The sequence below is a fragment of the Diprion similis genome, chromosome 12, assembly GCF_021155765.1.
Source record: "Diprion similis isolate iyDipSimi1 chromosome 12, iyDipSimi1.1, whole genome shotgun sequence".
NCBI classification, from domain to species: domain Eukaryota; kingdom Metazoa; phylum Arthropoda; class Insecta; order Hymenoptera; family Diprionidae; genus Diprion; species Diprion similis.
In genome coordinates this window covers 10,506,562-10,523,346 of record NC_060116.1, presented here as the reverse complement: position 1 = coordinate 10,523,346, position 16,785 = coordinate 10,506,562, and the positions used below count along the sequence as shown (strand labels likewise).

At 40.8% G+C, this 16,785-nt stretch overlaps 2 protein-coding genes across 2 annotated transcripts in view; both read left to right on the top strand.

The window, feature by feature from the left end:
* Positions 1–3,964: 3,964 nt before the first annotated feature.
* LOC124413645 (LHFPL tetraspan subfamily member 6 protein-like) lies at positions 3,965–4,886 on the top strand. The gene is made up of 3 exons (XM_046894366.1): positions 3,965–4,166; positions 4,590–4,688; positions 4,855–4,886. Exons 1-3 carry the CDS (start codon positions 3,965–3,967, stop codon positions 4,884–4,886), a joined length of 333 nt encoding a protein of 110 aa, XP_046750322.1.
* Positions 4,066–16,785, top strand: part of LOC124412967 (arrestin domain-containing protein 17-like) — a 160,324-nt gene continuing 147,604 nt past the window's right edge. Inside the window, exon 1 of the mRNA XM_046893222.1 lies at positions 4,066–4,166. The gene's annotated coding sequence lies outside the window, so the exon portion shown is untranslated. The remainder of the gene's footprint in view (positions 4,167–16,785) is intronic.

The following is a 16,785-nucleotide window of genomic DNA, read 5'->3' as shown; positions in this document are numbered from 1 at the left end:
AGTAATAGCAAGCCAAACGAATATCACATGGTTTGATGTGGATGTAAGTTGGAATAAAAAGTAAAAGTAAAAAAGAATAGTTACTTCCACGTAATGCTTCTCAAACAAAGCTTTGACCTACAGCACCTTTCACCTACAACAGATGTTACTCGTTTGTAAAGCATCTCTTTTCGGAAAGATTTGATTTTGAGGAGAATCGTTATATGCAAAGTTGAAACATGAATGTAATATTCTCGACTGAAATAATTCATGAATGTCCCGTCTATAAGTCCAAAACAGAAGTTGCTCTAGTAATTTGAACACCAACTGATTGCGTATAATCGGGGAATGGACTTTTGGACACATTTTTTGTAAAAGCTTTCAGAGTTCAGATACACGTGGCCATATGAATATACATGTTGCGTAACTTACGTGTATACGGATATGTGCAGATGTTGGTTGAATTGCTCCAAAATATCTCTTCTGCAGTTAATAATTCGAAAGGAAATGTAAATCGTACCAAAACACTGTGGCGTATGAATCTTTCAACCAGTACTCGACTCTAGTTTAAAATTCAAAGTATGAATTCCACGTGTTTATGTTTACCGTGTTTGCTATAATAGTCAAAGACAAAATGTCAACATAAATTAAAATCGCCTAAAACCTCCTAGTGGGAAGTCAAAAGCTGTGAATAAACAACTGCGGTCATTGGAAAGAACGAGAAAGAAAAACAAACCTCTAACTCAGAAGTACCATCTGGTTAAATCTGGTCGCAAAGTACGGAGTAGGTGATGAAAAAATTGTTATTTCACAAATATAACTGCATACCGCGCGCTGGGATTTTATTCAACAATTTGAAATGGTATGCATTACTCGGAAAAGAGGAAAAAATTTTTGCCTCGCCACACTTCGGGCAGTGCACTGGCTTTTGTGCCAACCGGATTCCATTCCAGTACATTCTCGTCTGCCGGTAATTAATTCCATCTATTTCAGATTAGCGGGTACTTTGTACACCGTCATTCTATTACGCTTCTCTTTTTCATCTCTTACGGTGATTACACACTCCAGATAATACTTTCCAAGGGTTCGTAATTTTATTTCCATCCTTTTTCCGACATGCGAACGCGATTCGTGATGGGGTGAAAATTGAAATACGGGAGTATTGTGATGGTCTGTTAAAATAATGAGTTCTTATATTGACGCACGATCTATATTCATCTCGGTACTAAATGACAGGCTATAATTATTTATCGTTATTAATTATGGTTCGGCATAATCTGATACTAAAACATTACCGAGATTCACCGAGCACCGTAATTCTGATTAATATTGCTTTACCATTTGCACGCAGTGGGATTAAACCTGCATGCATTGTGCGTCTCTATTAGACTAGAAAATATCGATGCATAATAATTTTGCATCGTGCAGCGCAGTTTCAGCTAAACTAAAGCTACAGGGTCGGTTCATCATTACCATCCTTCCAAACCCATCACCAGCTGGACAGAACCAGTATCAAAAAATGTACATTTATAGCTTTCGGAAATGTATAGATCCAACATTGCGCAGCAAGAGACACGTAGATGTGCAATAACATAAATGGGGTTGCAGATTTTACGACACCATAACTGGTGCAATGTGGCCAAGTTGTAACAGTCACCGGGTATTTCGCAGTTTTGCGTGGACTTCGTCCATAAATGTTGCTGTTGGTGCAATTATTCCACTTGTTGTACGGCGTTTTCATAATCATACCAGCCAGTCTTCACATCGCATAAACTTGAAACGGAATATAAACTTGTTCACTGAAATTCATGGTCATGCAAATCAAACGTAAAACGTAGTTGATTCTCTACGTCTAACGGAATATTGAAAAATTTATGCACGTTGGCATTCATTTTTCCACCTCGAAAGTACAAGCGTACGTGCACAGCCGCGATTGCAGAAGTTGCGACTCACGTGCACTGTCTCTCGTTTTACAAAAATACCTGCCATCGAATCAGCATCGCTTACTTTGCGTCCCGCATCAAATCTCGTGAGAGAAAAAAACTCTCCCTGTACCCTGAGTGAAAGAGGAGACGACAACACACCAGCATTGCCTGAAAGACTAAATTTAGCTACTCGTCCCCCTCTTCTCACATCGAAGCCTCTGCAGGCTCCACGGATATAAGGTAATTATTTTTCGACCTTGTCGTGTGTTTCAGGGAAGGCTTTTGGGGAAAGCTGACGCATATTTCAGCTCTTTTCGACGATGTAATTATCCCCGTCTCCGTGCACCAAATGCCGCTCCGGAGATAGTCTACGAGTGCGCAAGATACTCCAGGTATTTTAACTTTCCTTATCCTGCAGAGACGCAGATACACGTCCTCTTGCCTGCCTACGAAAGTCCTCTCTCACCTTATGCGCAACCCACACGGGAAATGGTTAACCGAAGCTACCCTTAACTCTAGTATACAGCCATCAGCGCACTCTGTTCGAAAGCTCCTTTAAACCATAAGCCTCTTTCAAGTTTGTTGAGGCTACCGTGTATCCTTGGCCAGTGAGAATAGTAGGATGTGGTTACAGATAATGGAAAATGACGGAGACCGCGATTTCTGGGCAGAACCCGCGCCTCGACGTTTTTTCATTTTTTTTTTTCAAGACACTTTTCTTCATTTCTTACTCCCGGGTGAACAACGCGATGAATAATGTAAAAAGTTTATTTCAACAAAGAGGTCGAATCAACTCGCGCCTTTGTCAACGCGTCATTTGAGCCTAGTTCAAGTAATGACCCGTGCTTAATCCGGCTTATGGCGTCGGGAAATTTAACTGGTTTGTCAAAGAGGTCAACGACGATCGACCAGTCAAACAAATGGAATAGCGAGCAGACGAGCCGTTCTAACATGACGCTGCGACTCTTTGGGGTATTCTAAAAGTAGCCGAACACAGGCCAAGGCGTGGACTCGAGAAAGAAACGCGATGACGGGCATCGGTCGAATTAGTTCCGCGATAAACGTCCGCCGTTGTTTCCCACAAACTATACGTGTTGAGATTCCTTTAGGCTCATAATTCAAGGGATGGTTGCTGATCGAGCAACGGCCTGATTCAAAAATTCTGGTTTCAAAATAGCGGACATCCATTTTTGCGGATTTACGACTCCATGAATTATTTCCACGGTTTTATGTTACACGCGATTTTTTCTAACTCAGTCTATATCGTAGTAGAATTTCGGAATTCCATCGCCTTATTTAAACCGTGCATAAAGACTCGAAGTGAATATGAACTTGCTTTAAGAATTTTCTAATCCGTATTTGTAGACTATATCGATTTTCCATGGAGCAAAACAGCAGCATGAATTATTCATCCGTGAAAGGCTTCATAAAATTACATGAAAAAATCATTGGTTAGACTGAGATTGTAGATTGAACTGAGTTGCCGAATTGCATCCGAGCATGATTCTTCGTTTCTCTGTTTCTCCGTTACATACTTTGTGACCCAATAAAAATTCAATGACGAAGTAACATCGATGACGCGAAGAATGGAAGAACTGAAATAAATCTCCGACAAAACTATCCAGATGTACATGATGTATGCTAGTAAAATAAAGTTTCTTGGAAAAGATTTCAACGCCGCTTGTAAGTACTCAACTTGACGAATACCTCTGCATTATTCACTCACGAAGAGAAATTGCTACGGAATTGCCCTCGTGTATAGGTACGTCAAGTTGGAAGAAGTCGTTTTAAAGCAACGGCGTGAATAAGGGTCTGAATTGATTCAGAGGTCCTTGATTCAGCCATCCCCTAAATTATTTTCCTCGGACGGTATTTGCCCCCCTTCGTCATCAGATACGCCAGCGCAACGTATAAAAACGATCATCACAAAAGCGTGTGTAATTCAAAACTCAGGAGATCCTCGTATCCGTCACTCTTTCCTCGACCCCCTTGACTCCACCCCGTTTCACAACGTCCTGAACCTTGCGATTGCATGATCGAAACATAATGCTCATACATACATGGTTGCATCCGTTGTGACGTACAGCTTCTGGGACATACCCAGTGCCTGGTGGCAGGCCAGCACTGTGACGATAGGGGTTGGAGTGGCTCTGGCGGTGATCACAACGCTGACTCTCCTCGCAGCAGCTTCTTCGTTCCTGCCGCATATCCTGAGGATGACAAGGCCGACGCGAGCTTTGGGATCCTTGCAGCTTCTAGCGGGTGAGTACCTGTCCACGATCATTTGTAGACGTAAGAGCGTAGGTATTATGGGATGTATAGAGAGGTGTACCTACGGCACAGGACGATCAGCGGTTGCGAGTTCATGTGCGGGATCTAAACTTGTAACTTGGTTACTTGCTTACTCGGTTCGCGTATCTAATTTCAATATAAGCGGATCACGGTATGACGTGCCGTATACCCACCTTAATCGGGGTAAACAAGTTGGCGGGCGAACTGTGAGTCAACGATAAGCGGTTCCAAAGTCAAGTAGTCTTCAGAGCATTAACTCTCTACACCTGAGTTTCCAAGTGATTTGCATCCCGAAAATATGCCCGAAATAACCGCCCTTACCAAAGTGACGACGTCGAGGACGACGACGGCCTGAAACCAACGACGCGTAAACGTATGATTACCGTGTTACAGCCGTGATGATGTGCGGTGGGATCGTAATGTATCCAGTCGGGTGGGACAACCGGGAGGTCAGAGAATCGTGCGGCAATGGTGCCAACGTCTATAACTTAGGTGAGTTACACGCACACCATACCTACAATATTACGATGGTGGTGACGCCCAAGATGCTGCAGACTTGCAGTAAAACCGTGCGCTGCTGTCCAGTCCAGGATCAGAACGGAAGTCGGATCAAGTTCCTTTATCCTCGTATATTTTACGCTCGCTTCTCGCGCAACAGACGTGAAAATATATTTCCCCCGTTGCACGTAGGTGTATGGAAATGGTGGCGGTGACTGACAGTTTTCCATCACCTCAGCCGGGCAATCGCCCCGCGGGGGAGAAGAAGGGGCGAGAGCCTTGGTTATTCTCCTGCGGGGATTACGACGAGGCGTCATCTCCTCGCCCGGCAACCCCCGGCTTATACGGCGATCCTCTGTTTCAGGAAAGTGCTCGGTGTCGTGGTCCGCGCACTTGCTGCTCGGTTCGGTCGCCCTGCTGCTCCTCTGCTTCGGCCTCAGCTTTTGCGCAGCGAGGCACAAGCCCTCGCACCCTCATCCCCTGCGCATTTGACAATCAAGATACTCCCAGTCTATCCACGCCTACGCGCAGCCCCCCGAGATCGACGTCAAGGACACCAGCCTTTCGTTCGTCACAATTTGTTAATCGGCAATTTTTTTGCAGGACTAAACCGCGTCCTCCGTCTGGTACCGAAACGAGCTCGATTTATATTGTCGACGTCAATGATCCTCGGCTGTTCATAAGCGCGTCGCAGGATATTTCAGAGTAGTCCTTAGCGTTGATAATGGATGCGAACACGACCCCCGATACCTCGGCGGAGTTAGCAACTGTGCATGTCCCTGTTACGTGCAGGGCTGCCAGGGTAGTTTGCGAGGCTGGGTAGTAGTTCCTGCAAACTATCGGTGCAGTCAACCTTAAGGCTTCTTAACGAGGATCAAGTACCAGCTTTATCGTTCAACTAAAGATTAGTGGCCAGCAGTAACCGTAAACTTGTTACACATGGTGTACACGTGCATCGTGCAGACCGTTAACCACGGCGAATATTTTCACACACCTCCGGAGCCCCGACCGCATTCGAAGACTAATTAATAATGCCTCCTTCCTCCCTCTCCCCTTCCGTTTTAATCCGACATTAAATTATTACTCACGTGTTCGCATTATACCCATAATGCGTGTTGTACGTAGGTATTATGTACTCCACCCTTTAGAATATCCGCTCCACCTTCACCTCGGCTCGAAGGATCCAATATCCCTCTAATTTGTATCTCCAATCGATTCTCGGCTCTCCCCAGTTCTGCACCGTTTTCCCAACGCTTCCATTATCCGTAGGTACGATTCGACAGGAAGACATCTTCTCCCGACCCTCCGAAGCCCCGCGGCTGGATAATTTACAAATGGAAGGAGCCCCGGTAATCAATCTATAACAAAGCAGAACCAATTACTCTTTCGCTCGGATCTTCGATACGTACTGTTTAACATCATCATTCGGAATATGTGCTTTGTTAACGATATTGTTACAATTATATCTTTAAATTCTCGCTACTTTTGAACACCAATCAATCGGTTATCAGATTGAGGTATAGTTGAGTCGATAACGCCACTGCGTCTAAACGCAATAATAGATTTGCAAAAAACTCGCACCGGGCTGAGTATAAATCATCTGCTTATTGACCGATCATTCATCGTTCTATCACGCGAGGAAATTATACGATCTAGCAACCGGACAAAAGGTATAAGGGTGCCAATCGGGTATCAATTACCATCGTTTTCTGTACGTAACTCCGGATCGCTGATGCTTAACCGGTATCAGATTACCAGCGTATTTAACGTACCTATGTGGTCCACCCTAATTTGTTAATGGAAAACATATAGAATCGTCCTTTCATACTCTTGCTCGAATACATAATACGTTTACTAATACAACTCGTAAAGCGATCTTCTTCCTACGATACGAGTAAGACTGAACCACCGATCGTTATTAATTATAAATGGGCAATTAGGCTATGACAATTGAACGATTCCAGACTCGTAGATGACTCGAATAATTGAATTCAATTAACACGTGGCAAGACTGCGAAGGCTGTTGAAGCAGCTGTCATTATGTACGAGCATTTACGCGAGACTGTTTTCTTTCTCGGAATAAAAACCTTCTGTACAGCTTTTAATTAGTTGATACAATGTCAAATAATGGAGTAAATACGTGCAAGTCTTATGTACACTAAGACGATACAATGTTATGTTAAAATAATGTTCGTTTAAGTTTTACATAATTAAACAAACAGAAAAAAAATTAAAGCACGTTGATAAATATTATACATGTATATACCATACTATAATAGATAAGAGTGAAATTTAAAAATAATAAAATTACAGCAGAACAAATTTTCTGCCGGACTGTCGTTGAGTATAAAATTTGGTTACTTGTAAATAAACTGATAATGATTAGTAGCGCGAAAAATTTCTGCACGTAGTTTATTGTAATATACAACATATTGTGGGTGAAATTTTTCAAATAATTCACGTTAAAGTAAACTGCAGATTGTATCGAGAGCCAAAAGTAACTATAATTGTGCCAACTCATTCGTATATATGTATATATATAGAAGTTTCCAAGCACGAGTGTTATATTTTTATCCCTTTGATGTGATCTTACTTTGATACCGCATAGCAGCTCCGATCAGATTACCACTTTTTGCGAGAAACGTATATTCGTATAACTCGGTCAAAGGAGTTTCAATATTTGGGACCTTTTTCGAAGGAAACTCTCGTATCTTTTCTCCGTCTCGTCGGATAAGACTCCGTCTCGACGGTGTGAAATAAATTCTGTAATACCTCAACTCTACGTTCCAGAAATGCACGGTTGAAATATTACCAACCTATTATTCGATTGCGTATAAAACCAGCCGCTCAATTCAGCGAATGAAGCTTTCATCTTCGTTTCTTGCTTTCATCCAAGTATGACAAAAACTATTCTCGAACTATTTCTACACAGTGAGCAGCTTTGCCATTTTTAGTTTCACACGAACAACGAACACGGAACAATCGTGACGAATTGCAGCGGGGGAATTTGGTACGGTTGAGAAGAATCTGTTGAATCGAAACACAATTTGATAAACCATCAGTCGGTCCCAGTCGCGTTCCACCTACACACTGTGTAAATTCTTTTTGTATCACCGGCGCACCCGATTACAATAAATTTCGAATGATACTTTCACAATTCAGGTACAACATCCGCAAGCCTCGAACAGTTTTGCTGCAGGGTTTTATTGTTACCGTGACGACGTGCTCTGTGAAATGAAATTTCGGAATGGCAATTAAATTTACGTGTATAGGCAGTGAAATTTTATGCAACTCAGTTATTTGTTGAGAAAAAAATAACGCTGTATTGTTGATTTGCCGGAATTTCATGCTCGCGCACGTGTAGTGCATTCATCATTCGTTTGGTAAATGCTTAAAAGTGCATTCGGGCAAGCTATTCCTGATCGATTTTCCTTTTTCAAGAGCAAGAATATTGCCGCGACTCAAATACTGCAAAAACCAGCGCTATTTAAAAGGCAAAATTTAGAACATGTCGACGCAACAGTCATGTGATAAGTCAGGTGCACCGTATTTCTGCGAACAAGTATCCAATTAGTATGATGATCATCACACCGCGCTAATTGCCAAAACTGTTTGCAAACGTAGTCGAATATATTGCACCGTGAAATTACTAAATGCGTTCGTCGCGCTACGCGTTCAGTTATATTAATAGGTATTTGAAAATTTTGGAAAAACAGTAAACGTGAACATCGAAAACAAGCGTTACTCTCCTTATCTTCCTATTCCTCGAAGCACGGGGAGAGTTTAACGAAACTACACGGTTTTGCTCAACGATGTGAAATCGAACGAAACTATTTCAACCATGTGGACAGCTCGTACAAGTCTTCAAACTTAACGTGAAACTTGCCCTCAAAGTTTGCGAAAGAATGCATGGCTCGGTACACCGCGATGATTAAACAAAATCCCTGGATGCATACGAGGTTCGTCGAGCAGCGTGGCGGATGCTGTGATATTCGCTATGTCCGCAATTTTCATTAATAAGTTTATAGATTGGGGCGATGATCGTTGCCATAACCAATCAACGAACGTTCAGATTCAATCGACTGGTGAATACTCTGTGTGGGTACGAATATATGTATATATGTGTGTGTGCATGTGATAAAATAGCTATTCCGTTACCATTATCAATTTGGAAGAAGCGCTCTTACGGTACTTTATTATCTGTATTTCATTGAAGCTCGGCTCGATTATCGGGAGGCAATCAATCAAAGCGACGTAATTGAATTAAAGCGGCTTTATTAAAGCACGAACGAAAAGAGCTAATGAAAAAATCAGAAAGACTTTTAGGTAAAAATTTTCAGACGAGAATCGGATTATTTAGGTAGTGTAATTATGAATTCGGACTGTGAGGCGAAATTAACGAAGCGATCAAGGCGCGATTCTCGGACGGAATTCTCACAAGCCAATAGATGTAAAGCGAGAATGAAATCGCGCGTTATTCGAGTGCCTCGGCGCTGAATTAATGCGACGCAGCTTATCTCGATGTTTATATAGAACATGAGTACGGAATGTACAGGGATGATGAATAAATGAATAGATAAATAAAATGCCTCGAAGGGGGAACACAGGCGTAAGCAGGAACGGCCGTTCTTTCATTATGCGTAGCGTGTGATATATATAAATATTGTAAAGCGAGAAGGAGATAAAATCCATGGCACCGACCCTAATACCTATTCGTATTTTCATGGATACAGCAGCTGCAGTCATTCGTATAACGATAATATGTTTATCCGTAAAATAAATTGTATATACCTATATACATATATACATATATATGTATAAATATATATAATATATCATAAATGTTATGTATTATTATATTTTATAATAAAAAAAATTTATACATATATCTCGGAAGTGAATACCAACTGTCGGATTCCGGTTACTTGCCTATCTGTCCTTCTTACTCGCATGAATAATCTCTTGAGGATACTCAATGTGACCTAAAAAATTTAATCTGGGTAGACCAGTTTTCATTAATTACTCAAAATTCGTTCACCAGAGTGAAAATATTTATTGAACCACTGTATGTAAGTATACATATACGTGCTAGCTTTAATTTGATTAACCAACTTAAATGTAGGGCAAAATCCAATTTTGATAATTCACCCCAATGTAACTGAATCATTGGTTACCGATGTCTGCAGGTTATTCACCGCGGGTCAATTTGCCTGAACCTCTATACACATGCCCCCATACTCGACGCAGCGTTACTATAGTGCAAAGTAAATTGACCACCTGCATACACCGCATTCGTACTAAATCTGGGTCAATAACTTGATGTAATTTATTAACCTTTGGTCATGGTTCGTGATGGGGTAATTAGTATTTTCCGATCTTCCCACACAGCGACGCTATCAGCGATTGAATCGTCGTGATGCAGGTTTGTCTATACAGGTAAAATCGTCAATCCGACGATTTCGTCAAAGGTACGTATATATAAGATGTATTTTTTAATATGATGGTGGAAATTTACATAATAGAAAATTATTTTTCGTCCACATATCGTAAACAAAAATTGAGGGTTGCATTCATTATATTAAAGAAATAAAGGTTTGTTTCAATATCTCATTAACACGAGGAATTTAACCGTTATTCAATTGAAACATAAATAACGGCGTCGTTATTAAATACACCCAAAGGTATGCACTGTTGAAAAATATTGTGTAAATTTCGTGTAGTTCAAAGCCCATACTGCGCTCGTGAAAATTGCACTCGAGCTCGTAAAAATCCACTCGGATTCACTCCGGAGAATGAAATTTTCACAAATGCATACGGATAATCGAATAGAATCAAGAAAATTGCCAGTTTTCAATTTTATGTGTAAGTAATCCCAGCAAAAATTACGTTACTCTAGTTGATCTGTTGCTTTGTACGTTCTGTCTTTTCTTCTTACTTTTTTCACACCAGAACGGGTAGCAAGAGGTCAGTTGTTCGTAATTAATTCAATTAATTTCAATCGAGTAACTGGCGACAAAGAGTAGGGTATGAACGTTGTGTTTGTTGTACAAAATACACGATTATGTGGCTCGCATTCATTATTATCACTATGTACTTTTTTACCCTTGCTTTTTTATTATGCTCGAGACAAAAGGTACCAAATAAATTCGACTACTAACGAAACTCTGAAACAAAACGCCTGACTTCGTTGTAGTCTCGCTTTCCGCCCATGCTTCGTGTTGCGAATTTAAAATACAAACAGGAATTGAATCTACGGTTCAACCAACGTTACGCATATTTTTTATAAATGTGAAAGCAGTTACCCTGTAGCCAACGAGTGCGGAGTGAACTCCAAAGTTGATTTTTGTAGTATAACAGAGATGATATTTTTTTTCCAACCCCTTAGAGAGGGAAGGTTGACTGTCATGTATTGATTTCAACGCAATTCAATAGACGGAATATAAGAAGGTCAAACATGACGATAATCGCTATCCAGTATTGAGAATGGAAATTCAAATATATTAAAATCAATGCAGAGATCACAATACCGCTTACTTAATTTTCATACGAAATTCAAATAGAATGAATATGCAATACATTTTTTTGCGACGACGGCAATTATCGTATAAATATAGCCTTTCAGTACGACCATCGAGCGAATTGAATATATGTATAGAGAGTTGATTCCGAAACACAATCTCTCCATGATGGTGTAAAAAAACAGCGCAAACAAGAGAAAAGTAAGAACAACGACACGGAATGACCGAAGGCAGAACTGGGAAAAATAATTACCAATCACCTCGGTGCGTTGTTGCTTATCGATGCGAGCTAATTAGAGATCGTTAACATTTAATTGTTATTCGCGTTGAATCTTCGTCAAATTTATATTACAGCTCCGTTTACACAAGCTCGGCACGTTTATCCGTTGGTATTATCTGTATGAAATAACGAGCTTCGCTAGAATCACCATTTTCCACCGCATAATTCCACCAATTTTCTGCCGTATTAACTTACCATTTGAGTATTCTTTATTTACTTATGTTTCGACTGATGTCTGCGATGATTCGTTAATAGGACAGCGACTGAAATAATTCACGAGCAGCTCGTAACTCCTAAAAGGACGCTTTTAAGTAATCAATATGCAGATTATGACGTCCTGATTCATTATGCGGAGTTTCAAATAGTGGATATATTCGAGATCGCGCGAGAATTTTATTTCACCTTGTATCGAATATCTATCTTTTTATTAGACTCATTGTAAAATCTCAATCAGCGCGACTGCGAATCGATACCGCTCTCCGAACGTAAATTTATATATTCCAGGAAATGAAAACGGATTGGAACTGCAGGTTAGAAAGGATTAAAATCCTATAACGCGGTACACCGATACAATCAATCACAAAATCTGAATTGTACGTATTGTATGCATAAGGTGAATCAGTTTCAATTGAATCGGATCTTTTACACCTGGCAAATGATTCTTCATTTTTCGCAGGATTTCTGTACAGTATAATTGGAAAAAGTACATGGGATACGAAGAAGAGTCGAAACGAAGTCGATACAAGCCTCAAAGACCTTATTAAACTTGATACAGTAAAAAGTTGGAGTATAGCTACGTTCGTGATGAAGAAACTTGAAAATTCAGTTGAATAATTGCAAAATATATCGCAAACGTTCAATTCTCTACAAGATATCGTAAAACTTTGATTTTTATTTACATTTTTCGTCTTCTCGTTAAAGCAGAAAACGGTGTTGTAAATTTGTTTAATTTCATCGAGATAGTTGATCAAACACCGTCTGCAGCTACTTCAATTCCATTACTTTAATTCATGGTTGAGAATGAAGTTGGTACGTAAAGAAGATAAAACCAAGTGTTGTAATGCGGTGCGTTTTTTCTCACGCGAGCCTCTGCATTCTCCTGCGTTTCTCATTAAGACGAGTTCCGCTGCGGTGATAAACGCGCTGCATCTTGTAAATGAGTTGGTGTATATTTTTCTTTTCCCATCTTTTTCTAGCTAGATTCATTTTTCTTTCTACATTCACCGCTATCTTAACACCAAGCAACCCACTGTAACTGAATGCTTTTATACCTTATACCAGTAGTCAGTATAAAACTGCACTTTTTCACGTGAAGAGCTGATGATTTTGAATAGAACTGTAGGGGAATCATCCTTATCCGTTGATCTTCGCGAAGTCAGTCAAATCCCGGTAGCCACTTCAATAAGGGAAACAATTTTATCTACTGAGTATGCATATTTTCTATTTCCATCCACCGAAGGTCAAAGTATTAACAATTAATGTCTTGGACTTGCCCGTCGCCTCCCTCTTCGGAATTTAATCAAAATATACGACAGTGCTTAGCAAGGGTTTGCCGATTAAACGGTGTCCCTCGGGCATCCTCGAGCTAATTGATCCAAGTAATTGTTCTCTAGTTACTCACGTATCATTTGACAGCAAAACTAAATCTTCGTCCATCCCTCCTAGAAACTATTGCGCACAATGTGTTTACACGTTTCGAACCCATCCACCCACTGGCACCAGAACTTCGAGGGTAACTTGATTCCCTAAATTTTTTTCACCCATGTATTGTCTACAAGTAGCGCCAATGGTTGATTGCTGGAAAACGGAGATCGGAATGATTTATTGTCGTAAAAAATATCCCTCGGTATAATATCATGCTCGATTAAATGTACAACGAATTTCGTGTCATTCCAGAGAGTAATATTCCAGCATTGTTCGATGGCGTTGCGCCAGAGAATAAGCCGTTTACACACAACTTTCTTGAGGAGCTGTTCCACGCGTGGCATTAGCTGCACGCTCTTCAAGCCAGCTTCCTGCTGTTCTCTTGAACAGAGAATCTAACGAGTTCAGCGGCATAGAGAGATCCGGAATTTCCCCTAAGGAGGTACATACACACGCCTCTCTCATACATGCAACGAATACGCATTCCTTGCCCAATTTTCAACTAAAAGCCTTAATCTGATTCTCACAGTTGCTTAGACTCCAGTTATTTTCCCCCAATTTGTTTCCGGCTGACCACCAAATTCATCTTGCAAAGCACCTTCAAAATTGCTAGCCGTCCAGCGAATCCACGAAATATTGCTTCGACACCAAAGGGTTAGGGCAAGAGATCAGTCAAGTCCCGAGTTCCCAGCAGGGATCCCAAACTGACGTTCATTCGATTCCCCCTCAATAATTCAAGCCGAATTCGACCATCGCCTTTGAAATTCAACCTACAGCATCTCGTGATTTACAATTTACACGGTGTTATCCTTGATGGTTGAACGACTCTTCGGTCGGAAAATTCCTTCCCCCTTCCTGATTTTAGACCGAGTTTTGTATACAAAAGAAGAGCCGGTCATTAACAGAGCTCCTCGAACTCGGACTATTTTATATCGCTTACGGGTGTGCAGAGTCGGTCTTTTTCCGTACTGGCCTTTAACGGGAAATTTATTGTTACCCGGTCGCGAGAACGTCTGGCTTGGTACGCCGTAAAATCTAGTTGGAGGACTCGTGGGATCCACCCACGCAGGATAGTCGAGGGGAGGGTGGAAAAGGGGTGCGAGTGTGGGTGGGTACAGGGGGTCGCTGAATTCGCAGCATTGGGAAGTAGTCCGATTACTTACTCGGTGAATTTCTCCCTCTGGTCTACGAGGATCCGGAAGCAGCTGCTTCGCAGCTATGTTAATCACTTCTTACATCCCCTAATTCTCAGCCATACTACATTGCGTTCTCTCGGCTTGAATACGGGCAACACTTGACACTTGAACCGATTTTCAAACGTGTAGGTTACAACTAAGAATACGTTTTACATAAATGGAGATGAGTTTTCCAGCGCATGCCGAATTTTCAACGACTTCAGTAAACCCGAAACAACTGCCGGAATTCTCTTTGCATCTGCATTATAAAGCCAACATTCCGAAGTTAATTTAAATCTTTTAATTTACGCAAGTGGAGCGAAGGTAATTCGTGCGCTAACTATACGAAGCGGGCCAAAAAGGATCACCGCGATAATGCATTCGCATAATGAATATGAATTTTCCGTACCCTGCAGTAACACAGCGGAGGAAGAACCGAAAAAAATCGAAATTTTAGAAAAAAAAAAGAGTAAAAAAAAAAAAACTTTGATTAGCTGCAGCCGACAATCCGCGCGGCGTAAAACCGTGAAATTTGTTATCCAGCCTTTAATGAATATTTATAGAATGTTCCGTAATCCGGTGAATTCAAATGTTTGTTGCCTGCAGAAAAAACAACCAATGGGCCGATTTCAAATTTGCAATACTATTCGATGGACATCACACTGCCCTAAACTAGAGCGACCTCTTCATTTGTTTCCACTGCCAATGTAGATCGAAAATAAATATAACTATACACTAACAAACCGTCAGCCGGATCGAAAAACACACGAACACCGCGCAACGTCAGAGTGGATACTATCTTTGTAAATAATTCACAATTTACAATCAACTTTTGTGTATCAACAAACAGGATATATTTATATAACATACGTACAGCGGTCAGTTTATCTATGCAGATGTATAGCTTCAAAGGCGCAATGTCTGCAATACTACACCCTCACACCCCAAACGTACCATCATATTTGCTTTCCGTCTCCTATGATAAACCGTTTTTATTTCTGGACGATGATAACTCGGTATTAGTTCCACGGAAGGATCGTGGCTTCCGTAAATTCCATAGATTCCGTGGCATATATGAACGCATTTTTATAAACTTTCAAATGGCATTTCCACCATCAGCAGCTCTTGAGGAAGACAAGACACGAGTCTCACGGGATTAATTGCCGACGCTTTTGAAACTACAGCGAATCAGGATGAATCTCGCGGAGGGGGGAGTTCCGCGTGAAATGAAATTCGGCCGAGTCTAATCAGGATCTCGAGTCTGAGATGATAAGGATCGGTATTTTCCAAGGAATTTGAATTCCGACCTAACTTTTGTCGAGCTCATTATTCCGAGGAGATTTTCCGTATACTTTTCTCATGAAATCACAAGCTGGAATAGCTGGAAGGTTGAATTGTAGCTGGCAAAACTTTTCACTGATATTCTTAGATTCAAGAGTTAGCAGATTCGTTTAAACTGTATTTATTCGAACAGCGTTATTATGTCTGATCGTATCGCGAAAAAGGTCGATACGTTATTTCCGATGAACGTGGATACTCACGTTAATAATAAAAATCACTCAATATTTATATATTGGACATTTTTCACCGCTTTGGTGATTTCCATGTCTCCAGAAAGAGTTTGAAATCTTTTTGAAGACCACCGTTAAAATTATTTCGCTTGTTGTAGGTAGGCATACACAATTTTGCAGCTTGTTCGCTGCAAAGAGGTAATCTTTGAAATGCGTCACTTTCCGCTCCTTCGCAGGGCTTTCAAATTATTGTCAACGAAGTTACAAGGATACAAGTTACTTTTCGAGTTGAAGTATGAATTTTTTAGTAACATTTAATATGATCACCATGCATATACTTTTAACGTAATTGAATTGATGCTGCTCGTACAAGTAGACCGTACATCACACATCGAAAAAAAATTGAAAGAGGATTTCCAGCCGACTCAAGCGTCTAATTTAAAGTCGGAACCTCGCCCTTAGATCCTATTTCACAGTTTTCGATCCAAACTTAGGCTTCTCTCGGAAAGCAAAGCTTAGATATCTTCAGGCAGATTTGAACCTAATTCCTAAAAAAAAAGCAAATGAAGATTGAATGCTTCTCTACCGTGGCTAGAAAAATACGAAAAGTGTAATACGCATGAATAAAGGTAATCGGAAATAGCGCAACTCTCAATTCAACGAAACACAACCAGCTAGAATCCTAGGTAGAAGATTTGTCTACCTCAACTATTTAGCACAAAATGTAAATTCCACTTAATTCAAAACTGTGCACATTTATCGTGAAATACGCTGTTTATGTGTGAACTGTGCGCTGCTCCTGCCACATAGAAATAAATGACTTTTAACACCTTATGGAACGCAACGTCTTTCGTTCCAAGAGATGCGCAATTAATCATTCAACGTTCAACCGACCCCCCCCCCCCCCCCCCCCGGCAGGCGTAATGCAAGTGTCGAAAATCGTGGCGTTGAGATATTGAAAGG